A 27,350-nucleotide genomic window follows, 5' to 3' on the forward strand; every position below is an offset into this window, starting at 1 on the left:
AAAATGTCTTTTCCAGGACATTAACAACAGAGCAGGTACAGCTAATTCTATTTATTACGTTATGTGAACTTCCATATCATCTTGCATGATCTCAGTCTTTGCAATTCCTTCACCTTCTCTGCAAAACAAAACAAATCAAAACAAAACATACACTTTTTAATGGCTAGAAGACATTAAGGGGGAAAAAATATAAAAGGAAGAAAATAAAAGCACTTTTGAGTTTACCCCAATCTTCAATACTTCTATGCATCCTGTCACCAAGAAAAACATCACTGTTCTGCAGTCTTATTACATGCTTAGACCCACGGTTCTGTGTGAATACAGCTCCCTCTGGTGTGCTGAGCTAACGCTGCTCTGTAACCTACATTGCTTTTCTTACGAGCACTCGTTTACTTTGAAGGAAATGAACACAATCTCTGCAAATCTATTTTTTTTTTCCTTTGTGGATCCTGTATTTTAAGTACATTGTAATGAATCTTTATAAGACTTAAACTTTAATGAATTGCCATAACTCTTTTATGGGATCAGCTGTGTTATTTAGAAAAATAAAACATGTAACAATACATATTCACTCTCCTCATTATTTTGATGGGTTTTGTATTGTAACACATAATAGTACACTACAGCCTCACTGTAGCAAGCAATGCAGAATTAAAAGACAGTCTAGTCCCAAAGGACCTTGTATGTAAAAAGCCTTACTTGCACTTTACTGTTCATTTATAAGTTGCATGCATTTCAAAACAGACAAATCAGAACATGTTTGGAAATGTGAAATTGCGTATCACCCTACAAATATTTGAAACATGGCCCAGACAGAGCAGGAGGTCCAGGGTTGCTTCAGAACCCTACTGTTACACATAACCAGAGCTAAAAGTTGAAGAACTGAGTCACTCCGGTCCTTCCTTCCACTGTTCCCTCCTTTTCCTGGCTCATAGCAAATTCAGGAACTATGAGCTGAAAGACTAGTAGGTACACAGACACGCACGAAAGGACTGGCATCATTGCTCAACGGTGGTGTGAATTTTTAGCTTCCCAGGCAAGGAAAGACAAGTTTTAAAAGCTGAATTATTTTCTTAGTTTTTTTAATCCGGCGGTGTTCATACTGCATCATCAAAGTGTGTAGGAGGTATAAGTGGTCAGGCAGAGCACTCCTGACCTTCATGGAGAACCTACAGCTTCAGACTCTTTCTTCCAATCGTGGCAGGGGAAAAAAAAAAAATCTCTGATTTTACTCAGAGGAATTTGAGGAGTGAGCTAAACAGTCTTGCTGACACACACTAGCGAAGCCAGCAAGTTAAGGGAGGTGATCATTCCTCCCTACTCAGCACTGGTGAGGCTAAACCTGGAGTGCTGTGTCCAGGTCAGGGGCTGGTGCAGGAGAGACGTAGGCATTCTGGAGAGACTCCAGAGAAGGGCCATGAAGATGATGAAGGGACTGGAGCATCTCTCCTATGAGGAAAGGCTAAGAGAGCTGGGACTTCATCCTGGAGAAGAGAAAGTTCAAGGCCATCTAATCAGTATCTATAAATACATGAAGGGTGTAAAGAGGACAGAGCCAGGCTCTTTTCAGAGTGCCAGGACCAGAGGCAGGGAGTGCAAATTGAAACAAACACAGGAAGTTTCTTCTGAACATCAGCAGACGCTTTTTCACTGCGAGGCTGACTGAACACTGGCACAGGCTGCCCAGAGAGGCTGTGGAGTTGCCGTCAGTGGAGATAAAGCTGCCTGAACATGTTCCCGGGCAACTGGCTTTAGGTGGCACTGCTTCTTTTCCCATTAACTTCCCTAGTGTGATTACTGTAATCACTAATTTCTGTGCTTTATTCTGCCAAAAAGGTGGTAAGAACATCAGCAAGGATTTTAAAATATGTGATGGTGACTGACCAGAAATGACAAGAGACAGAAGGCAAGTGAGAAGACTGAAATAGAAGCTCTTGCTAGTTGATGGCTTCACATGGATGAACGAATGGTGGTCTGAAAAAAAACCCTAAAAACAAAAAAAAAGAAATACAGCATGAGGATATAAGTAAAGTACAATAGGCTGATGAGATCAGGGAACATGTACACTGAGAAAGGGTGTACGTAGTGTTAATGTGAACTGGTTTTTTTCACTCTTTGGGCAAGATATATCTTATGTTTTATTTTTTGAATCGTGTGCTATGGTGATGTCAACATTAATAACACCCAGCCGAGCAAGCTAATCAAAGGGCAAAAGACTGAGCAAGTGGAAAAGGATGTTTCTGCCAAGACCTGCTGGGCCTCTGGCTCAGGGACAGGGACTGGTTTTTTTTTTTTTTAACAAGGGAAGAATACTTCTGTGGCAGCTGTGTACCAAAATGTTCTTGTCATTTCTTTATAGCCAGTTCTTCTTCACATGCTCCTGGACATCTAGTGCCCTGTTCTGAATTGTGTGGCATGCTTCCTATCAGATACTCAACCAGTCTCCTGAAGAAGAGAGGATTGATTTATGGTCCTTTCTTCAGAGCAAGCCTTTTAAGACCTTGGAGGAGCCCAACAATTCTACAGCGAGAAATTACATTCCTCTTGCCACATTTCTCTGTCACAGAATAGGTGCTGTCATTATGGCTTCAAAAGTAATAACAGAATTTATTTAAATAATATGATTGCATTGCATCCATTTTTAAATATATGTAACTATATTGGAAGGAAGGTATTCCATCTGGTAATCCATCTGCGACTCCATCTATACAAGAACTAAGTATTCATAAGAGAACATTCATATATTTGAATTCTCTGAACATATTGTGACCTTCTGTTACTATTCACATAGAATATCTCGATTTAAATCTATGTTGGGTTTTTAATATCTTTCAACAACTGCAGTATTGGGAAAAAAGTAGCAAACTCTAGAAGTATGAACCTTAAATGAACAGTCTGTTGCATATCCAAATTGCTCATGCCTTTATGTGGTCAGTTTGACACAGATAAGCCATATGGAACTGTAACTTCCTGTCTCATTCCAGAAGCTCAGTTCAAAGGCTTGGTTGACTACCTAAATGATGTGCATATAAATATATTTTTTTTTCCCTGAAAATTAAATTAGAGTCTTAAAAATTAAGTTTTAAGTAATAGCAACATACTTAACTCTTTCATCAATATACTCAGTGGAATGCTTGGAATTTTATTTTCATCTGCAGTTTAGAAGAAAGTTCTGTCTGCCCTCCCTACTTTAAAATAGGGCAGGGAGGTAGCCATAACTATGATGTAAATTGTAATAATTTCTCAGGCTTTAATTTAAGTTTCTTTCTGAAAAAAGCAAAGGATAGAAAGTCTCCAGTTTATATAGCTTTGACAACTCAGGTGAGTTATTTAGGACTTCAACTAAAAGTGAAGTAATAGAGTATCCTAATTCCTTATTTAGGTATTTTATTTTGTGAACAGCCGTAGCACTTCAAGCTATCGTTCTACAGCTTCTTATTGTAAGCTAACAAACCCATAGTTTTGGTAGCAGTTATTCGTTCTAGCACAGCCTAATCAGCTACAGCTAAGCATCAGTAAGATTAGCTTTAACTGCATAAATGAGTGCTTTGAACTATTTTTAAGCTCATTTTACCAGAAACAGATTAGCAGTACCACGTTTTCTCAGTACCTGGTTCTGGGAATCAACAGCTGCTTTCAGTCCCCCCCTGCCAAGTAAAACCTTTCTCCAGCACCTAACAGTTCTCTCCACTTATTCCTCCTTCACACAGTTTTCTTAAACGACTCTGATACCTCCTGCAGTCTTGTCTAAGCAAGCTCTTTTCTGAAATGCTCAATATAATCTTCAGTTCTATCCTGCACCAATCTCCTAACTATTCTATCCCAAATTCCTACAAGCTGGCTCTTTACTTATATTGTCCCAAGGAGGGAGGGAATGCAGCAGAGGAGATGGCAGTCAGTAGCTATTTCTTCTTAAAACTTCATTACGCCTCACACAGATTTTATTACTCTTCCATAGAAATGCTCACTTAATTGATAGCTGAGAAAGGCAAACTCTTTCTAAAGTGTCGAGTAATCTTAACTTATCCAGCTATCTAGATTCAGATAGGAATATCTGTCCAGTGCTTAAGTTAAAAATCAAGAATTAAAACAATATGCAGTCCTGGGGGTAGAGGAATTACAGATTAATGGATGAGAAGGCAGAAGTCTCAAATATATTTATTTTTTATCTACGTCACTTACTGGGAGAAAGTACAAATCCCTAGAAATTTATTTCATTAGAATAAATATTTCACTAATAAAGTAAAGAAGCAAAAACATAAACATTAATACTATTGTCCATATAGTAGGCATAGAAAAAGTCATTGGAAATATTTCCCAATGATTCAGCAGACTAACATTTCAGTAAAGCATTAACTTCATTGTTAACCATTTATCACAACTGTTCCTGCAGTGGGGGGTTGTCCCTTATTATGACAAGACATTTCAGCTGCAAAACCATAGAATCACAGAATAGTTTGGGTTGGAAGGGACCTTAAAGATCATCTAGTTCCAACTGCCCTGCCCTGGGCAGGGACACATCCCATTAGGTCAGACTACTGAGAGCTGAAACTTCCAGTCTGAACCTGTGGGCTTATGGTTGGCTCAAGTCTCTCCGAGGGCTGCTAGCAAGGGAGCAGTCCAAACTGTCACCAGTTTTTTTCTTTTTATTACTTTTTTCTTGGTTTTCAGTGAAATCAGCTCACTAGTCTGACTCACTTCACGACTGGCATCATTACTGGAGCTGATGCAATGGGAGTGGTGACATCACACCTTTTCAGCAAGAGTAAAGGCTTACATTGTCCTCAGTTCACCACAAAACCACACCTTAAAAAGCAGATGGAGGCCAGAACATCATGTAAGTGTGAAGTACAAGTAAATTATGTGGAAAATAGCACAAATTAGGAGAATTAATACTAGTCTGTGGCTATAGGATAGGCCAAAGTTAGACATCATATTAAACAATTTGAAGGCTTCTGTTGCCAGTTTTACAGTGCCGTGGGTGCGTGACACAAGATGCTGTTCCTGTTGAAACACTTTCTGCCAATTCAATTTGTTCAAACAAAACTTTGACAGGTTAACTTTGCCCCGGCGGGATAACTGCTGCAACAGGCAATCGGTTGCCCATACAGCCCTAACCCTCTGTGGTTCCAGCATCGCGTGTTCCTCTGTAACCAGGATAAAAGCAGACAGGCAGCATAAAATCCTCATGAAGCGCTCTGCTAATTTGACAAAAATGTAATCATGTGCCCACACCTGATCCAGATCAAATTTGTACTGCTGGGTGATGTGGCATGGCCCAGAGCCAGCGGTGATGATTGTGGAACCACAGCGCTCAGCTAAGGCTTCTCCTGCAAATGAATTACCCATATGGGAGACTGTAAATACAGAATGTGGCCTATCACTGTGGAAACAGCTTGTGCAGGCTCTCCAGAACATGCCCCGTTCCGCACGAAAGAGACAGAGTAACCCCTTGCCAAACCACTTTTCTTTCTACCCTTAGAAGGAGGGTGCTGGGTTAGCCTCTGACTGAGAGCACTAAGCAGGGGAGGGGAAGGAAAAAAAAAAAAGGAAATTACACATCTGAGGTTTTTCTTTCGGGCAAGTCTCTTATAAAAATAAAGGAGTGTACAAACGTCTTTGTTTCCCTGCCAACTTTTATAAGAACTAATTAAGACCAAGGAGAGCTTCGTTTTCCTGTTTATTTCACACCAAGAACAGCTAATGAATTTAACCTATTGATGATTTTGCAGCTGCTTGCTTTAATTTGCTTATGATTGAGAAACAAAAAGTTAGTGTAACAGCAATGAGTTGCCAAAGCCGCAAAGCGGTCACTGGTGTGTGATCCAGCTGTGTGATCAAACTCCAATTAGGCAGCAGGGACAACAGAGCGTGGGCTGTTCTTCCGAGCAAGAAACCAGTATTAAAATTATGGCCGCTGCTTAATAGTTGCTTATTTCCAAGTGGGATGATTTGTCCATAATAAGGTCAATATAAACGTAAAGGTACAGAGCTCTGGCATTAATTCCCTGCTAAAGAACATCATGAACTTTTCAACTTTACAATTTATCTATTGATTCCAACAGAAAATTCAGGCCACAGAATTCAGTGGTAATTGCTACTGATAAATAAAGAAATATGCTTTACCAGAAAACAATCTTTGAGGGTAAACATTCATAAGCCTTAGCATAACTCTTGTTTCTTAGTTCAGGCAGATCTATTACAAGGCATTTATTATATTGAGAAGTGCTGTGAATTTTATGGAAATCATACAGAATTCAATAAAGGATTTTGTGGCCACTATATAACCTACAAAATAATTTTTAATGTCCTTTTTATTCAGAAGGTGAGACCTCAGCCCTTTATAAATTGGTGACAGGACTCACAGTTGAGATTGACAGAAAATGAGTACCCAGTCATTTGCAGCTCTTATTTATACATTTTTCCATGTTATTTCAAAATATGATTTCAAAACAATTTACAAATATTAGACAGGGATTCCCAAATGTGCTATCCTAGCATCAGAGTACTTCAGCTTCTTTCAAAGGTATGAGCAGTCCTTGGGAACTACTGCTGCACTGCTGCACCCCCAGCCCCGAGACAGGGTTAAGCCTGTGTCAGCTCATGCACAAAGCTTTGTACAAACAAATGGAAATCAGGCTATTGAATAACAGCTAGCTCTCCAAATCTGTACTGTTACATGTTTATTCTATTCTAAAATCACAAACCTGGAGGTCTGAAGCTTTCCTGGGAAGCTGGGTAAAAACTTTCTCCTTACAGAAAGTAGGAATTGGCCACCCGCACCCTCTGGCTGGAATGAGGCTGTATCATGGCTTCTGGTGTGTGAATGGTGACATAAAAAGGGGAAACAATTTGCTGTCGTATGTGTGCTATATCAGAACAGAATCCATATCACGTATTGCTTGGTAAAAGTAAGTATATGCTGCTACTGTTCATTCACATTGCAATCTCCTCTGCTGGTGCGAGGTACCTGACTGTGATCTTTCATCATCAACTTTTGATGTCACAATTCAAAACAGATGATTTGCCATAATGGATTTCACCAATGCTTCTTTTTCCTATCTGCATATTATTTAAAAGTCACATGCCATTTAAATTAATGCATTGTTAAAAATCACATTTTTTGTTTTCCAAATAGTGTTTAGAAAGATGATTTCATCAACTGCTTCTGCAAATGGACGTTCATGCATGTATATATGATAAAGCGGCAAGAAAAAAGAAACTGAATTACAAAGCGATTACACTTTAGGTTCATACACTGTTTGGGAGCACATCTTCAAGCTGTACATTTTTTTCCATATCTTGCAATAAATTAGTCACTTGTAATACAAATGGTATTGACTTGCAGTGCATTAGAATTAGTTCTCACTTCTAACAAACTAAATTCCATTTCCCTGTTCTCTGGGAATTGATTATCTTGGCTACAGATGCAACGACATGTAGGTTGCCCACAGATCATCTAGTTCAATATCAGCAGCAATATAGCCAATCTTTCACCAAATTAAGGTATTTGGGCCTATTGGTTCTCAAATCTTTGTGCTCTGCGGTAAAGTATCAGGATCTTTCTTTAGAGGCTTTCCACTCTTTTTGTCTTTTTAGACAAATTAGAGGTACTGCAAAATTCTTTATTTCTACTTATTTTGTGTAATCATGATTTGAGGGTATAAGTAATATCTCCTGCATACAACTAAGCAAATGTCATGTTTTACCCTGGTTTTAGGTATTTTACAAAATATGCTGTCTGACAGGTTTTGAACAATTTTCAAACTAGTTTATTTATTCAGATTTTGTACATTTTAGCATGAAAAGGCTTAGTAAAGAATTATATTAACAAATATTCAGAGTCCGAGTTAAGAGTAATCAGTATCAAAGTCACTTATTTTCTTCTGCCTATACTTGTACAAAGCAGTCTACGAAGTTCTAGTCATGTAATTTAATGTTGAAAACTGCTGACATGGTATTGATTTATGTAGATGTAACCGGTGTTCTGACACATGACTATAGGGTGTTCTCCATAATCCCAACTCAGCAAAGCATGTAAAAACATGCATAAAATTAGGTATACACGCTGTACCACTAAACACTTTATGCCAATTAACCTGAATTTTTACTGCGAACACTGCTATGCCTCTCTTGTATCATAAACATGTTACATATATAATCCACGTGTATGTTATGTTCCGTGTTATACATTCCAGCTGTTATATATTTCAATATATGTTACACGTATGTCCTAAAGAATATAATTATGTGAGATTTTAAAACTAGGTTTTCTGAAAAGAACTACTTCTCGAATTATACAGTATCTGAGTAAACCCTTACATAATTCTCATTTACACCATGTAGGCGAGTTTTTACGGTATAGACAGTGCGGTTTAACTGTGGGCTGATTCCAAAATGGGCACTCCCACCACCAGTTTTATACCTGCACCTTGTCCCAGCTGCACTGTTTGGCTGGTCCCACTTCTTTGCAAGGGGACTAAATTCTGCTTTCTGCCAGCTTAACTCCCTGAACTCTCTCGGTTTACCCTAGGGCTGAGTATCAGTACTGGTAGGAGCAAACAGCCAGGAGTGAGATGGAGGAGTATGGCCCCTCTGCACAGCAGCATCTAGCTCAGCACCGATATATTTCGAAATCACATTTCCAGTGTGCTCCACACTGTCAAAAGGCCCAGCACCTGATTTTTTGTGCACTAACCTCTTCCCCAGCTTTTAAACAAGAGACTAATTTCTAATTAAATGCAAAGCTGCTTGTAAGAAATTGATTGAAAAATGTTCTCCTAGTACTCAGACTGGCTTTTATCTGAACGTAAAAGTCAGTTTATCAGAGTTAATCCTTTCAGCATGCACTTGTCTTACAAGAACAATTTTCTTTCATTTGGTCAAGACAAAGGAATTCAGGAATTTCTGTAAACTAACCCTCCCATCGCTTTGTTGCATTTTTATCGACATATTGGCAACATTCCTTCCAGTTTTAATTGGATTAAACGCGTATATATTTAGTGAGTTGTAAATTAAACAATATTCCAGCCACCTTTTTGCTATTGTTAAAAACAAAAGGTCTAGCAAAGAATAAATCTAAATAAAACCAGAGGTAGTCTCTTGAAAGTCATGACATCTCCTCACTGCATTTGCTCAGGTAGTTAATGGGAAGACTGGTAGAACGACAGATGTTTTCCCCAACTTTCAAGGAGAAGACATGCTAATGCCAACCCTGACACATTCTTTCCTTCACACAAAAATGTCAGGATGCTGCATGGGGGGAAAACATGAGTTACTGCCAATATTTAATCCTCTCACTTCTATTCACCTGAATGGGACTGCCTCCTACTGCTATAGGTTTTGATAGAAGAGCAGTCCCACCAGTTAGCTAAGAAAACAAGCACGTAAAGATGAAATACCTGATTAATTTTTGATGCAAGATGAAACTTAATGGAGAAACTGAAGTAGTAAATTTGAGCAACTTTTGAAAAGGCAGAAAGAATAACTACTTGGAATATAATGGCGTAATTTAATTTGAGTACCAATGAGTATACATTTTTACTACTAATGAGATTCTCTGAATGTAATTATTAATTCTAATTATCGTTAATATTTATTTCGACATACCTCTTTTTATGAGGGAATAATTGCACAAAATGGCACTTCAATAAAAGTAAATTTGAACAGTAAAAAAGCCAAAGTGCAAGAGGAAGGTAGGCGTAAGAGAAAGACTGCTAGGTTCCTGCATGTAGTCATCCAAATCATCAGATGTGCAAATACTGCAGTTTATTCCAGTTCCCATTTCTGATTTGCTTCATCTGCCAAAGTGAGACTGTTGATAAACTGTCCTTTTTGTTGCTAGAAATTTTCCAATAATTTTAGTCTGTATCAAAAAGCAACTATTTTAAATTCTCACACAAATAAGCTTCTGCAACAAGGAAGTGAACTCTAACTTATGTAGAAATAAAATAAATTAAAATGTTATTTGTTTGAAAAATTCTTGTGTTATTAAGAAATGTTTCATTTTTTATATTTACAAAACAAAGTGCTTTTCTTTAGTTTTTGACAACACGTCACAGTGAGATAAGCCACCGTTGCTTCAGTCTAGCTCTCATGGTGGAAATTTAGCTCATTATTTTACTTCACAGTTTTAATATTAGAAAACATCTTTACCATCTCCTGATAGGCCAATGAAGAATCAGATCAGGCAGCAGGAATCTTTTGGACCTAAACGTGATTTCCAAATGCAAACCTACCTCTCATTCTCTAATTATAGGAATGCTTGTTTAACTCTTTGAAAAATACAAGTCAAAATTGCTTTAGAAAATCTTTTCTAAGGCCATTGTGAAAATAGTAATTACATCTACATGCAAAGAAACCTAGAAAGGATGTGCAATTGTAACGAGATATTGGGAAAACACACAAAACATTAAAACCAGGTACAAAGCCAAATCAAAATAAACCACTATATTTTCTACATACACAATGGGTGATTATCATGGCAGCTAACAGGTATTGTATGCTGAGCAGTATGCTGAGAAATGATTCAGCTGGCAAATGTGCAATGCATTCATTAAGTTTGTTCATAGGAGTGCAAACCCACTTCCACTGCCAACACAAAAAGCTGTGAATTTTCAGCTTCTAATGACACTGTTAAACTTGTGAGCTGCACCTCTGAAACTGCACCTGGGGTTCTCATATCCTCCCACTCTGATATTAAAAATATTCTGCGCATCAACTGTTATTATGCATTTAAAAATGACACAAAGAGAAGCTTTCTCCACAGGCTTCTGCTGACACCAACGTCCTTAGTCATATCAACGCTATTGTAAAATAAGGATTTTTGTCCAGACAACCATAATCACCAAGAAAACCAGAACTGAGACCATTTAAGCTGTGTGCACTCCAGCAAGTTTTCTAGAAATGCATTTAAGAAAGAATAACAGTGTGAAGAAAATCACCTTTTCATGCAGTTATTCCCAATAATATCTTCAGTGGAGTAACACTAAGCTGCCTTTGAACCCATAGTAAACTTCTGACAGTCTGCAGCTGTGTTCAGAACTGACTTTTGTTAGCTTGTTTCTATGATCAGACCCTGTTTCTGGGGGCTATAACTTGTCAGTAAAACTCTAGTCTTAAGCTAAGCATAGAGGGGAATTCTTAGGGCTGCAAGCAAAGGAAAACTGAAATCCCTGGGGATCAGTCTTTTTAACTCTCTGCTCTGGCTTGCTGGTTTTGGCGCAGAATTAGTACATGTCCATTAGGTAATGTCAGTTTAGTGAAACTGAGGTTATTGCAAATATTGAAAATATTCTAAATAGTTTTCAGTATAATATTTGAAATACCAAAAAGTGAAGCAAAAGCAAACAAGCAGTCTGCCCAAGCAAGTCAAACTGACTTAATCTGCCTCTCCAGCAGTGACACAACCTGCAGTTAATGGAAACACAGTACACGTGACTTAGCTCGTCTTCGCTGACACTGCCCTTCAACACAGTCCACTCTGACACTACCGTAAACAAAAGCACCTATCCCACTTCATCTGATCGACTTCATGGACACAAACCTAAGCGTCTAAATCAGGAGAAAGGCTGCTCTGTGTTCCTTCTTTGCAGTGAAGAGAAAGGTATCTTCAAAGAATATCTTGAATGGCCTGCTGTCTTTCCCGTAATTATCGACTATGAAATCAGCGTTACGCAACTGCTCTTTAGGTTAAGACTCCAAAGTTAAGAAAGATGAACCTGGGCCCCAGAGTAGACAAAGCTACTGCAATATGGGTGCAAAAATGATTGGAAACCATCCGCAGAGGGATTAGCAATAGTCAGCAGGATACATTAAATATCATTCTTCAGGACTCTTCCAGATCTTGGACACACTCATTCATAGAATTTTCCTCGTTGATCCAGCTGGTTTTGGAGGAATGCTTACAGGACTGGTATTCAATCCTGACAAACAAAAAAAAAAACGGGTTGAGGAAATCACAGTGCACCCAGGTAAAAGCAAGCGCAAATTATCCCGCTCAGGAAGGACAAAAACACTGAGGGGATGGGTAACGCTTCTGCCAAAAATTATCTGGCGGTGCAGGGAATGGCAAATCAAACAGGAGTCAAGATGTTGTATTGCCACAGAGCTTCAAGCCAGCCCGACACAGACCCAGGACAAGGCAGGGGGAAGGGACACACTGAATGGGGAAAGGAGTGTGTTTTAACTGGGCTTCCAGGTGTCTGGAAGTATTATGGAAACATATAGTGTTCACTCAAAAATAATACTGGGTACAAAAAAAAGGATTTATCCGAGCATGTGCCAGAAAAATGGCACATGCCAAAATGAATGTGTAAAAATGCAGTTACTGAGCATGTAACAAAAGAAAAGACATTTCTCCTGTCTATAGAAATAACCTATCACTATATACCATGCAACTTCTTCAGGTAACAAGAGAAACTAAAAACTCTTTTGTGCTCGTCTCAATCGTGTACCTGTACAGATGAAGATATTCTGTGTTCTTATTTTTTTTTTTCAAAGTACAAGCACATTACGCCTTTGAGGATCCTTATCTACTGTGGGAAAAGCATCTTCTCTTCCATTGAGACTGTTCAGTTCTCCCAGCATTAGCTGGCTGTGCCTTGGAGTGGCACTCCGTGCCACGTGGTTAGCCCAGCAGAATGTCTTGCTGGTGAATCTATGTGATTTCACCTTCTTTTCACAGTAACCAGGACACTAAACTAACTCCAATTTTGTGATCTTCCATCTCTCTGGTTTCATGAGTACCCCTCTATGTGACAAATCCAATCATCAATAACACTATTTCCTTGCCTCACAGCACCCTGAAAATGATAACAATGTGTAAAAGACACTAACTATAAATATGTAAAGAATTAAAACTTTATTAACACTAAATTTCAAAAAATCCTGATGTGTAGTCTCTATTTAAGGCTGTATCTGCCATGATAAAGAAGCCACAACACACAGGGCTTACGCAGGTGAACTACGGCCCCTCATGATGCCATGATGCTTTCAGTAAGTGCTCAAGCACTGTGGTGCTCAAAGAACTCCACAGTTCACAAGGAAAACAACTTAATGCAAACAAAATGCTGTGAGTGAACACTTTGGTGTTACTACACCTCTATAACAAAAATAAATAAAAACATCTTTCCTGTGCCACAACTCTTATCTTGCAGCAGGACCAGACAGCAGACAGAACAGGCAGAAGGCATAGAACATGTATTATTTTTGTAATGAATGCGTTTATGCTGAAGATATGTGACTTATGTCATAATTTTAAGGCTTTGTTTGTCATCATGAGGTGGGATTCTTCTTTGTAAACCCGTACAAGAAATCATTGCCTGGCTAATATTAATAACTTCTGTATTTATTAAAAATAGTAATTAGTGTCCTGAAAGTGGAACATTTATGGAATTAGTCACTGCCTGAAAAAATCTATGCTTACTTCATAAGAATGTATTTCAGATTCCTTAAAGGTGTTTATGTAACATTAATTAGAGATCAAAGGTAATTTGATTATTAGCGAGGGAAAAGAAAATGCTGATTATATTATTTAAGAACATACTAGCTCAGACTGAGCCCTAATATGACTTTAAAGAACTAGTTTCAACTAGTCAGATGAAAAGAACATAGAGTGGATTGGAACGATAAACGACCTTATCAATAATCTTTTATTCATAGTTTGACATCGTAGGACTGAAATATACATTCTATATTCAGTGATAGTAAGAATATGCTTCCCCCCCCCCAAAAAAAAATGATATATTGTTCACAAGTTGAAACTTAGACTGACTACAGTAAAAATCCACCCTATCTGAATACAGAAAACTAATTTGTTATTAGTAGGAAAGAACCAACAGTAATTTAGAAAAATGAATGGGGGACAGAAATCCTGACTCCAAGCAAAGCTGGTGAGTTCTATCAGCAACTCAAATGCACCGTTGATTTAATGTAAGCAGGCCAAAGATGAGTAAACCGTCAAAGAACGAGGAAGAAAATCTGACATACCTTAATTGCTGAAAACAAAAAGGCTGAGCATGTTATTTTACTTTCAATTATATTTTTAATTATTGCATGTGTACATTATAAAATCATACTGTGAATGCTTGTGACATTTTTATTTTCATGAAACTAGAGAAAAACAGCTGAAGAAAGCTTTTAAGATGAGGCAGGTGATCCAGGGCCCTCTGTCATATGTCCATACGTCCTTGCAGCTATCCATAAGACAACGGGAATTGCAGTTCTGCAAAAGATGCATTTGTTAACTTCGTACCTCAAAGTAAAACCATCATCAGTCACATGTATAAAACTACATGTTTCTACAACTAGTTCAGATGAAATTCCTTCAGACAAATCACCTATTCTTTCCAAATGGGTTGCTCCAAAGCCATGTCATTGCCTATAAATAACTGTTATCATGTGAAATCTAAACCTTACTGCCAGTAAGCAAGAACCCAGAAGAACAATGTATTATGCAAAATTAAATCCTGTGAATAATTTGCAAAATCCAATTTTTAAGTGGGTACAGGCACTTCATATATTATTCAAAGAACATAAGCGTTCCCTTACCTACCATGCTATATTTAGGATTTTATGAAGGAGAAAGAAAAGAGATGAAAGGATGGAAAAAAGAGCAGCTGCAGGGAGAAAGAAAAGGAGTCTTAGTCCTGAAAAACAAACCAAAGGTTAATCTTCACTGTCCCAGCTAACACGATGTACATAGCCACAGACCAGAGCACCTAATGAATTATTGTTTCTTCCTTAAAGTCCAGTTTGCAGGAATAGTGTGGTTTGCCAAGAATCTCATTCTTTACCTTAACAAAAATTACATGGTTTTACCTCTTCATCTTGCAAAAAAAGCACCCCTCCACACTCTAAAAAATGAGCAGCAGGGATTCAAATGCAAATACAAAATCCTCCATGCACTGCTTTTGATATACAATGTATTTTAAACAAAATTGTCTTCCCTTGCTTGAGCTTCGAGGAGCCACGCACATTGGCTATCCAATGAATGCTCACCCAGCTTCCACCAATGCCCAGCTTCCCGCAGGAGCGCCTGCAGAAGCCAGATCCCATCTGGGCAGCACACTGACCCCTCCCCGAGGCTCCCCAGGGAACAGCCTGGGGACTGAGGCAACCCCTTTCCCCCGACTGCCACCTCCAACCCTCGTCCTTTGCTGTGCCCCCAAGCCCAGCACCCTCAGGCCTCGTCCAGGTAGCACTGGACACTGCATATGCTCAGCTGGACTGGGGAAAGCAGGGAAAGAGGGAGGAAAAGGAAGGAGGGACGGAGGAAAAGGAAGGAGGGGAAGGAGGGGAAGGAGGAAAAGGAAGGAGGGGATGGAGGAAAGGAAGGAGGAGAGGAGGAAAGGAAGGAGGAGAAGGAGGAAAGGAAGGAGGAGAAGGAGGAAAGGAAGGAGAAGGAGGAAAAGGAAGAAGGAGAAGAAAAGGAAGAAGGAAAGTAAGGAGGAGGAAGAGGAAATGGAAGGAAAAGAGGAAGGAGGGAGGGAAGGAAAGAGGAGGGAGAGAGGACGGTAGGGAGGAAGAGAAGGGAGGAAAGTGAGACACGGAAGAAGGGAGAGGACGGGGGGACAGGGGAATGAAGGGGGAGATGAAAGGAAGGAAGGAAGGAAGGAAGGAAGGAAGGAAGGAAGGAAGGAAGGAAGGAAGGAAGGAAGGAAGGAAGGAAGGAAGGAAGGAAGGAAGGAAGGAAGGAAGGAAGGAAGGAAGGAAAAGAAGGGAGGAGGAAGGAAAGGAAGGGGGGAGGAAGGAAGGAAAAAAAGGAAAGGGAGGAAGGAAAGGAAGGAAAGGGAGAAAGGAAAGGAAGGAAAGAAAGGAAAGGAAGGAAGGAAGGAAAAAAGGAAAGGGAGGAAGGAAAGGAAGGAAAGGGAGGAAGGAAAGGAAGGAAAGGGAGGAAGAGAGAGAGACAGAGAGGGAGGGAGGGAGGGAGGGAGGGAAGGAGGGAGGGAGGGGAGGAAGGAGGGAGGGAGGGGTGGAAGGAGGGAGGGAAGTGCCCTCCCCCCAGCCCGGGCCTCGCCGCCAGCCTCCCCCGAAGGCGCGAACAGGTCGCGCGCATGCGCGTGTCGCGCGCGGTCCCGCGGCGCGGCGGTGGGGGGGGGGGGGCAGAGCAGAGCGGGCGTTTGTACGTGATGACGCGCTGCGGTGTCGCCAGGCGCGCGACCCACGCATCGCCCGTCCGCCCGGCTTTGTGCCTCCTGCGGGGCTGGCGGGGCTGCTCCGAGCGGGGGCGGGCGGGGCCCGGCCTGCCTCCCTCCTTCTCCTCCTCCTCTCCTCCCTCCTCCTCCCCGGGTCCCCTCGCGGCGGGCCCGGCCCCTTCCCCGCGGCGCAGCGGGGCCGTGCGGCGCCTCCTCCTCCTCCTCCTCCCCCGGGCCGGGCCGGACAATAGGGGCGATCGCGCGTGGCTCGCCGCGCCGCTCCATGCGGGGCTGACAGCGGCTCCGGGGCAGCGGCCGCGGGGCGGGACTCGCCGCCTCGGGGCGCTGGCACAGCCGGTGCCGCTGCGCCGTTCCCGCCGGGCTTTGGCGGAGGAGGAGGAGGAGGACAAAGGCCCGCGGGGTGCGGGGGCGGCGAGGGGGCGCCCCCGGGTCCCCCCGCGCGGGCAGGTGCTGCGGGCGCCCAGCCCCGCCGGCTTCAATGGAAGTATGTTACCAGCTGCCCGTGCTGCCGCTGGACAGGCCGGTGCCGCAGCACGTCCTCAGCCGCAGAGGGGCCATCAGCTTCAGCTCCAGCTCCGCGCTCTTCGGCTGCCCCAACCCCCGGCAGCTCTCGCAGGTAGGCGCCGCCGGGCTCACGCCTCTCCCCTTCCCGCGGGCGCTGCCTTGGGGAGACGGAGGTGCCCCGGGGGGACGGCGGGGACCAGCCCTGGCACTCGACGGTTCCCGCCTCTCTCTTTGCCTCTTCGGCGGCCCACAGGTCCCTCCTGGCCGGCCCAGCTCTGGGGATCTCTTGCCCTTGTCGGATGTGGGGACCCTCTCCCCGTCTTTGCCCTGCCCGGGGGGGTCGAAGATTCCCCCTCCCCTCCTTTGCCCTGTTATAGTCTGGTGCGCGGACACCACCCCCCCCCCCCACTTTGCCCTGTTCTTGTCTGATGCGGGGACAGCCCTCCCCCCGCTTTGCCCTGCCCTTGCTCGGGGGGGGGGGGGGGGGGTGCGAAGACCCATCTCCCCCCCCGCCTTGCCTTTTTGCCTGAGGAGTGCGGGGACCCTACCTTTGCACGGTCCTTGTCATCTGCGGCGACCCCCCAGGCTTTGCCCTGCTCTTGCCCGGGGGTCCCCCCCCTTTGCGCTATCTTTGTCCGATGCGGGTACTCCCTCTTTGTTCTGCCCTTGGCCGGAGGCTGCGGGGTCCCCCATTTACCCTGTCCTTGTCGGATACAGGGACACCTCCCCCTCCCAATTTCCCTTGTCCGGGGGGTGCGGGGTTCCCCCTTTGCCCTGCCCTGGGGGGTGCGGGGACCCCTCTTTGCCCTGCCCGAGTGCGGGGTCCCCGCCGCAGCGCTGCCGGGCTCCAGCCGCTGCCTTTGGGTGCTGGAGGTGCCCGAGCCCCAGTCCCCGCCGCTGGAAGAGCTGGTGGCGGTGAGAAGATACGACGTTTCATAGGCTTGTGGCTGGTTGCTGTCGAGGTCATCTTTCCAGCACCGGCTGGAGGGCGAGCGGTGAACTCTGTGGGGTTTATTTCCAGAGTCAGTGCTTTATTTGTTTTTTTCCATAATTGTTAATCTGGGGTTGTTTTCTCGCATTTTAGCTTGGGCTTTCTTTATAGGGTCGAAGTTTCCTATGGGGCTGCCAAAAGCTGCAGTGACTATACTGAAATAACGAACATGCACTGCAGTGTTTTATTTGGGATGCTAAGCGATTTCTCCTTCCAACTATTAAGACTTGGCAATCTGTCTAGAAAGAGACAAAGATCCTTGGCTTTTTCATTTCCATGGTATTGTTCCCTGCCCACATTACATCAGTCACAAGATGTAATACTGTATTTTGTTTCATCTGATCGTGTTGGAAATTCTACAAAAAGGGTCATTATCATGATGAGGACAAAAGGGAGGTTTTTCTTGAGAACGCTGCCCTAAATTTCTGAATATGCGTTGGTATGGTTTCCCAGCAAACAGTGAAAAAATTATATTCTGGTGGAAGGCTCTCAAGAAAATTTGGAATTATGTCATGTGTTTTGGTGGGTAGTCAACTTGTTTTGGCTTCTAGGGATTTCCTCTAAGGTCTAGGTTTTTTTCCGTGCCCTGAAGCATGTTGTCCTTAGAGAAGATGCCATCCCTGCTCTTTACAGGTGTGATGGTCGTTTTTTGTTGTTTATATTTTTGGGGTATCTTATTAAGTTATTCTGCTTTTTCATTACTTGCCCTGCCTCATATATGCATATATAGAAAATCTAGAGGTGACAGCCTCTTCTGGCTTTGTCCCTGGTTTGGTATCAATGAAGTTCTGTATGTGAGCGTTAGGTGTGCATAGGTTTGGGAAGGAAGAATCACAGGACAGTGCATTAATGATTGGGAATTTGGATGCATATGGAAATAATTATTAGTAAGCAAATATAGAGGAACATATGCTGATGAACCTTCCTTCCCTATGAATGCAATAATTGACAAAACTTTTTTTGACAAATTCATTTTCCACATAGCAGCTGTGTTAGGATGTTTTCTATTTGAACCTTGATCTGAGTTCTACTTGATAATTGTGAGTTTTCCATATGTACAAGTCTTCTTTAAAGTCCAACCTAATTTAGCAAATGAGAGAAGTCTTGTTTGAAGCATTCATAGTCTTCTGGGAAAAGGAATAGTTGTAATAGACAGTGCAGTCTGTTATAAATACGTTGTATTTATTCCTTTTCTGCCTATTTTCTAGGGCAGATGAGGCATGAAGTGTATACAAACTTAATGAATTCAGTATGGTATTGACATTTAAGTGGGTCTTTTTTTCTGGCTTTCAAGCTTCTCAAACCTTGTTTTCTTCCCAGTATGCTGCAGGTATGTTAGAGTGAGTCAGAGAGAGGTGCTTGAATAACTTGTAGAAAAATGAAACAGTATGTGCATATGTATGCTTGACCAAATAGTATTTCCTTAGTGTAAACCAGATAAATAAGTTTATGCATTAATTAATTGTAATTAGGATGTTTAAGTGAGGAAGTCTTTGCCTACACTGGTCGCCTGATTAGAGTACAGCTATGTTTTTTTTCTCTTTACCTTTTTTTTTTGCTTGCTTGCTTTTCCTGAAGTCCTCTACAGATAATAGAATGTGAATGGCTACCAGACCTGCAGTCACAGGCTGGTGTAAATGATGGGCTAAGAAGCATAACGAGTGAGATTATTGATTCTGTAATTTCTGAACTTAACTTCACCTTACAAATCTGGAAGACTCCTGGTATTCCAGTTCCACTGCTGTTCAGAGAGGTCTGAGTTCTTACCAGGCTGTTGTTCACAGTCTTCTGCTCGGGCTAGCTTTGAGCAGTAAGAGTAAACCCAGAGATGTGTATTAGCAAACTCCAGAAGCTGGTGTGTACAGCCAGCATTTTACAGTTAATACACATTTGGCAGATTTTCTAAAAAACAATGTAAGGTCTTGAAAACTGGATTCTGACTTACAAATTAAAAGTTAAATGATTCAGGCATAAGACATTACAGGCTTATCGTTTCAGTAAGGAGGTATTTTACATGGGAAATACAAGTGAGACAAATGTGTGCTACATTAGACATGGCATTTCATTGTGACAGTGCTAAGCAGGCAAATATATATCTTTCTTAATATATTAAGTGAGATTTCTTTTTTATGGTTTGCTAAAGTTTCACTAAATGGGTTCAAAATGGGCTCTGTGTTGCAAAACGGTGCTGAAGTGACCTCAAGAATTCTGGTTTACTCCTCTCAGCCTCAGGGAGGATAAATTGTACTTACTGTATTATTAGCAGATGTTTGTCTAATCTGTTTTCTTAATCTGTTTTTTAAGATGCAGTCTTATGAGATGCGGTGAGCAGACATAACTCATTGTTGTGGAAGGTTAAAGTCCTGACATTGGGCATGGATTATTACTACTTCCTTTATGCCATCTCTGGTGCTTGTCAAGTGTTTGCTGATTCAGTTCACTAAAACAGCAGAAAACTAACACAAGCAGGAAACTGGGTAGCTGCCTGGCATATCTTTGGATAAAATAGGCTTAGCGAAGTTTGTCAGAACTGATTTAAAGGGACGCATGGTACCACTAGGCTTTTGAAACTAATAAAAGCCTCAGATAATAGAAATTACGCAATCCCACTAGGCAATTTAACTGTTGTTAATAGTGCTTAACTGTTCTTAAGAGTTCTTTCCTAATACTGAATTTAGTTCTTCCTTGTGGTGATTTGCACCTGCTACTATCCCCAGTAAATGTAGAGAAAAACTTAAGGATTTTCTTTTTGCAGTTTTCTTTTATATATGAATCATTGCCCTGTAGTCTTCTTTAATTTAAACAACAAAAGCTACATCTGTTACCCAGAGATTATTGTGATATTTTTGTTTAAGTCTAGTCGAGTGAAGAGCTGCTGTTGTACAAGTTTTTAAAATTGTTTGAATTAATAAGTGTCTTTAAACATTTAATAATTTTAAATTCTAGTGTTAAAAGCTGTCTTTACGGGTGCTTGAATGGGTAACTGTTGAAATGACTTTGACATTTCACACTGGTGAGTTTGAATTTAGGTTCACTGCAAGATCAAGTGGATGTTAAGTAGGAGCTTGGATTGTGCATTTAAGAGTGTTCATTCCAAATGTTACAGAACGATATTTTGTTAAATTAAATCTGAACTTTCAAAGGGCAATTTTGGATTCTCCGCCTCATCTGATTTTTAATTTCTGTTGTTAATAGCAGTAAAAAACAGTTTCTAAAACCGTCTGTACTTATTTAGAGTGAAAATTTTTAGTCTGAGTTTTGTTCAACGAATAAGACTTCATAATGGAAACCACTTTATAAATGTAGCTGTGAGCACTTTTAGTTTGTGTCCTGCATTGTCCTCACCTCCACTACCAAAAGCTGAATTGATGTAAATGTATCGCAAACGAATAAGAAAAGTTTGGCCTAATCTGCTGGTTTTGACTCATTTCTATCCTCCTGCCTTGTTATTGGTTCTGCACTCTCTTCAGTGCCTTCAAAATGGCATCAGTGGTATCTCGTAGCAGAATCTGAACACAAGTAAAGATTTAGTTTTGGCCTTTCTGTTCCAAAGTGAAACTAGTGATGGTAAGGAAAGATAACCTCCTAAGGATGACAGTGTATGCAGCAGGAATGGGGCGAATAATAGAAGACTCCATTTGAGTCTCAGAAATGTAGGCACTAAGTCTCTCGCTGAAGTGCCAAGTGTTACTGCATAGCAGGTACTCCTACCTGGTATTTGATAACCTGGTTCATGATCTCACTTTATTGTATCTCCATTTCATGCGTTTAACCAATATAGCATCATGCTTTGTCACTGTCTGTGTTATATACACCTGAACAGTAGACTGCAGGTCATGAATGTGGAATCCTCAATTTGACTTGAGAAGGACGCTGTGAGGAAAAAAAGTCACTAAGAGCAGCAGGACACGTCCTGCACTGGTGTATTCTTTAGTGAAAGGTACATACTTCCTCTGAAAAATGAATTCCACAAGGTCTGCCAAGGGATTTGGCTACATTTTGCTGCGTAACTTTTCTTTTCAGTGTTTGTCAGCTGATATGATCCAAACATTTTTCACTCTGTATGTAGCGTTACAAGTTTTAAGACATATTAGGAGATGTATTTTTATGGTCTGAACATAGGCAGTTGCTTTGAATCCAATGGTTGCACCTTTTTGCAGGAAGAATGTTGGCATGACCTATTTTTCCCTTGCAGCTGCTCATTTCTGCCCTGCATTTTCTTCTTAGTTGTGTCAACGTCTTTTTTTTTTTTTTTTGGTCTGGTTATTTTTCGGCCCTGACTGATTCACAGTACAGTTTCACAAATGATTGTGCCTGTTAGTAAGGAGGAAACAGTATGCCACAGGGGTAGACCAGGAGTAACAAGCAATGGGGAGACGGAAGGAATGCCTTAGGTTGTATGCCCCGTGATTTAAAGTGGAACTTTACCCTAAACCCCTTCCTTTCCTCCTCCACTGTTTTTCATAACTTTTCTTTTATATATTTTTAATCCTCCCCATCAGTGTTTCTCAGTTGCTTGTGCTTGTATTTGCTTTTGCCTGGCATTTCCCATATCTCTGCTTCATGAATAATTAACAAGTTAAAATAATAAGATAATTTTCATGGTGTGATTCCTAGCCTTTGGAATTAATTATGTGTTGCTGTTATGTTTGCCATTCCCTTCATCTTGTATTTATTGTGTCTGGTTGCTGAGATTGCATCTATTCGTATGAGAGGCAGAGACTGACTCTGACTCTGTGCACAGTACGGACAAGTTCTGGTTGGAGATTTCATGCACTACAGTAATTTTATGTGGCAGTTCATTTTTAAAATGCCCTTTGAGTTTTATGACCAATTAACTTTTTCATATGTTGTAGTGTAAAGCAACATTGGTACTTTCATTCTGCAAAAGGTCATAGCAGCTTGTTTCATAGCCTATAATTGCCAATGTAAGATCTAAGCAGAGTAATAGTTTAAGGTCTCCATTAATTAGATTGTCTTAAATCAGCAGAAGTCTTTGTCCAGACTGTTTAATAGTATGTTTTGTGTTTGATATGAACCTCAATTTTCTGATGCTATCTTTAAAGAGAAATTGGTTTGAAAAGAGACATTGTAGCTATATGCCCCTTAATTTGTGAAATATTGAATTTTAACCATGAAACAGTTTTACAAGAAGTTGGCATTACTATGAGAATATTCAGTATTCCATATGAACTAATAATATAATAATACAATGCAAGCATAGTTTGTTGGAATTAGTGGTTTGTATGGGATGTCCGTGTCAGCAGCTTTTTGATAAAAAAAACACGTGCATTTGTTCAATAAGTCTGTTTTTAGGTTGCTTGGGAAAAGCAACAGTATCCAAATTAGGTTAATTCTGAGTCAATATGGTAATATGCTCAATTATGAGGTAAAATAAAGTATCATAAAAATCATGCAGTTTTCTGACATCTCTGTTCTACTGTTTTGGCATGGAAAATAATGTTGAGGACATCTGCAGCTGAGTCCTTATTTCTTCAGTTCTTTTGTTTTCTGCAAAGCCTATGGGGTAAGAAGGCCCTGGCAATAGAATGGTGATTTGTTAGAGCAGTTCTCCGTCATGTCAGTGACCGCTGGCTTATTGTTTTCTCGTGTTTCCCTCATCACTCAGCATCTACAAGTTTCCACTTGTTTTCTGCTAAAATTATAGGTTTCTGAATATACTCAGTCATTTTCAGGCATGGAGGATCTCAAGTTCATAACTGTATTTCCAAGTCCTGCCAGGTTATGGCTCACATGTAAGGAACACCTGCTGGGTTTTCCTTTCTCAAAAATTCACTGAGTCTACATGGAAATTTGGCAGCTCAAATTAGAACATTTTTTTTCCAGAAGTATGAAACCAAAGTAACTTGATTGTCCTGTACTGTGCAAATCTTTGTTAACACACATTGGTACTTTCCATATGTGAATTGTACAGCTGAGTATCTGAGATAAAAATTCACATATCTCATGATACGCTTAAAGGAGTGGAGTGTATTCTGGTAAGTAGAATTTCCTTCCCCTATAAATGAAGGCCTGAGGATGGGCATGCGAAAAACTGGAAGAGTTTAATCTTAGAAATCATGCTAAATGATGCATTTAGTGCAAATAGTCCTTTGTGTGCATTCACAGCTAAATGAAATGTTCCATTCTACTTGAGAAAATTCTTTTGTATAAGCAGATACAGATGTTTGGTGTGTGCATGCTCATGCACGTAGGGTCTTACGGGAAGCATGTGTCTGGGACTGGGGATTGAACCTAGACCTCTCAAATCCCTGTTCAGTGTTATGCACAGAGATCCTCATAGGAAAACTTGGAAGAGTTTGTGTTCCATGAGATGTGAAGTTTTCCTCAGTTTGTTCTGATTATATCATTAACAAGTATCTGCAGTGTAAATAAGCGCCCTGTGTAATTCAGCCAGGCAGCCTGCCAAAGACAAAATATTTTATTATAAAAATGCAGTTCTGGAAATCTGGATTTAAGGGTTAGTTGGGGAATTGTTTGTATGATTGCATCCTAGGTGTATTGTAAGGAATTTGTAGCCAAGTATTTTGTTTTCTTTCTGGTTGAAAACAAACTTGTGGCTGTTATCTCACCTTCCCTGCCCTCCTCCGTGCCTGAGAATTTTTTATTTCTGTTGCAGCAGTCAAACTCTTGTTTCCTTCCCACTTCCCCCCACTTTGTACACCTGTGATACAGCAATCTGATTTATTATCTTCCTGACCATACTGCTACAATAATTATAATTAAAGAGATTCCTGGAGTCTGCTTTCCGTCACAAGATAGAGGGCAAATTCTTTTCTCAGTTCCTAGCTGAAAGCATGAAGGAGCCAAAATTTGCAGCAGGCCCTCCTTTTCCTGCTTGAGCATCAGAGGAAGTATGCTGCTATGAAAATATGAGGGTAGCTCTGTGTTAGCAGAAGACTTTATGATTTCTCCCACTCCTTGCTGCCAGATTGAGATATGAGGAAACAACCTCTTTCTCTCCACTACCAGTGGTTTATTTTTTTTTTTCTTTCCCGTATAAACATAGCTGGAGGCTACTGTACTAAAAGGGGATATTTATTATATGCAAAATACAACTTGTTGCCTGCTTTAGGGCAAAGGGTCAATTTTATTCCTAGGGGAGAAGAAACACAAGAAAAGATACAGGAACCATTCCAAGGGCGAGGGAAAAGGTTGTCATGGGAGGCTTGAGACTAAAGTAGGTGGATCAGCCTTGGTACAGGAAGGGATTAGCATTGTTATGTGCAGGTCTCCCATCTGATGGTGGTGGTTCTTCTTGTCTTAGAAATTGAGGTACAGGTCTGGGATGCTGACACGCAAGTGGTTTCCTGAGGACATAATTTATACATCTAGATCAGAGAAAGTTAACACTTATTAAAAAACAAAGTATTTTTTTCTAGTATAGTCCACTAGCAGGGTGATCTTTGCTGTCATGGCAGGAGTGATGCTGCTGGCACGTTATTTCTTGCTTTATGTTTGTATCTTACACACTCCATATTGGTGTTACAGTTGATGCACTGAAGGGGTTTCGTGTTTAGTCAGGTGTGAACTAGTGCTTCTGTTTTAAAAAAAAAAAAAAAAAAATTCACCAAACTTCCTGAAAAGTGTGTGTGTGGTGGTGGAGGGGTCTTGTCTCTAGTGCCCTGTCTTAGCTTCTCTTTCAGAGTGGTGAAGATCTGTAACTGGTTTTCAAAAAGTCTGGAGTACTTCAATTTCCTTATTGTTATTTGTGGAATTTTAGATTTTAGATTTTGGCAACTGCAATAATTGAGCTCTTTCTCATACTGGGCAAAGAAAAATCTGTACAGTTTCTTTTACAGCTGCAAATATGGTGTGAAACTGCTAAATAAAATGTTTCTTCTGTATGTAAGTAAAGATGAGTTTTCTCTGCTTTTGCTTATTATGAGAGATCAAGAGAGTAACTTTATGGAGTTTAGGTCTGTAATTTCTTCTGTTGTTAAGGGCTATGTTTCCTTTAGTGATAATAGGAATTTCTGCACTTTTCACTGGACTTAAACAGTATTTTTCATCAGCTCTTCTTAGCTTGTCTTCATTTGCAGGAAATAAAACCGGTTATATCTTTGTCCAGATAAAACTCCTAGTATTTAGCTCGCAGACTGACAGAGGAAATGGTAGAATTTTATCTATTGCCTAAATGTAAACAAAACCAAAAAAAAGTGAACTTGGACTTTTTACGTTGAGAATTGCAGAATGTCCCAAATATTTCCAAAATAATTGTCCCCCCCATTTTTTTTCCTTATACTTTCAAAAGGGGTACTACTTTTCTTCACAATAGTCATCCTACTTATATCGCTGTCACTTCTCATTAGTGTGAGAATTTTAATGGTTGGACTCGATGATCCAGTGGGTCCTTTCCAACCTGGTGATTCTATGATTCTAACATAAATGAAGATTGGTAGTTAAACAGCAAATTGCAGGTACTGAATTCCTTAACTTTTGCTTGCAGGGAATCTTAGACTTGTACCCTAGTCTGTATTGAGTTTTAGGCTCTACTAGGGAGGAGAAAGGCATCTTCCTAGGAGTGTTGAATGGTTAAAGCTATGGCTACCTTGATGTTTTTCATGTGATATTATGGTATTGTTCTTGCCAGTGCTCTCCAGTTTAAGGTTAGGCCCAAAGGGATGTTTTTTTTTTTTCTTAATAAAAGGCCCTTGGTTAACATTCTTTTGACTACAATCTTTTGATATGATAGAGTGTAGGTGAAATAATCTACTGTTCACTACAAAACTAATCCATATGCATGAGCTTTTTAGGACAGATGATTTGAGAGGATTAGATGAGAAGTTAGTATTTGCGATTGGTTGACTAAGTAGGAAAGACTATTACGACTAATGAAGTTTAAGGTTGTCTTCTTTATCCTTACTACTGTTGCATTCATATGAGAGCATAGGAAAGAGACTATATACTAAAAAATGTGATTGTATTGTAACCAGTTTGGGAGCTAAGAGGGCAAACTTTACTCTTACGCTGAATGTGTCGTGGTTAGGGTACGAGCAGGAGGCAGAGATCAGTAAGCTAAAGAATACATCTTAAGCTCCTTTCTTAATGTAACAATACACATTTCAGATGTTTTTTTGTTTCTGACACTCCTCAAATTAAGATTGTTAAAGTTAAGTACAATGATTTTTGCATTTAATGTGTCATGAAAAATAGGAGGGCAATTTCTTTAATTCTACCTTGTTTGACACTGACGCTGCACTTCTTGCTTGGAGAGGCGTGGTGGTTGATAATTATAGTTGACTGGAGCCATAGTTTTTATTACTAATATTACTTTAAACAGAAATTCTTCTTTTTCATGAAAGAGTTTTTTTAATGTCATATTTCAGGGTGCTCTGGGTGTTAAATGTACCCTTTTTAACTTGGTGTTAAAAAGTAGTGCTTGCACATTAATTGCTCATATCTGTGTGCCTTTATTTCTCTTGTGCTGACATTTGCACTCCTCTGACCCTGCGGAGAGCTGGTTTACAAAGCTAAAGAAGCAGAAAGCCCTTTCCTCTTTGCGGCAGTATTTTCTGGTGATTTGGCTCTCACAGGCTTTCTTGCAGAATCTGAGGAGTGTTGGTGCAAGGGAAGGAGCAGAGACCTGCAGTCAGAGGCAGGCAGTGTGTGGCAACAGTGACTCAAGTTGTTTCCACCACAGTTGGTGGAATGTCCAGAACAGCTGACAACTGTCT

The 27,350-nt window shown here is 40.7% G+C and overlaps 1 protein-coding gene and 1 long non-coding RNA gene across 3 annotated transcripts in view; one reads left to right on the top strand and one right to left on the bottom strand.

The window, feature by feature from the left end:
- Positions 1-14,062: 14,062 nt before the first annotated feature.
- On the bottom strand, positions 14,063-16,788 carry LOC128851118 (uncharacterized). The gene is made up of 3 exons (XR_008448370.1): positions 16,651-16,788; positions 14,551-14,618; positions 14,063-14,224 (listed from the first exon to the last, which is right to left on the bottom strand). It is a non-coding gene; the product is annotated as an uncharacterized LOC128851118 (long non-coding RNA).
- Positions 16,194-27,350, top strand: part of PDE7A (phosphodiesterase 7A) — an 81,120-nt gene continuing 69,963 nt past the window's right edge. The window contains exon 1 of one of the 2 annotated variants that reach the window (XM_054057285.1): positions 16,194-16,773. In XM_054057285.1, coding sequence (XP_053913260.1) covers positions 16,636-16,773 — 138 coding nt within the window. In that variant the 5' untranslated portion in view covers positions 16,194-16,635. The remainder of the gene's footprint in view (positions 16,774-27,350) is intronic. The other variant, XM_054057287.1, reaches the window with a different exon arrangement.

The sequence above is a fragment of the Cuculus canorus genome, chromosome 2 (assembly GCF_017976375.1).
Source record: "Cuculus canorus isolate bCucCan1 chromosome 2, bCucCan1.pri, whole genome shotgun sequence".
Classification (NCBI taxonomy): domain Eukaryota; kingdom Metazoa; phylum Chordata; class Aves; order Cuculiformes; family Cuculidae; genus Cuculus; species Cuculus canorus.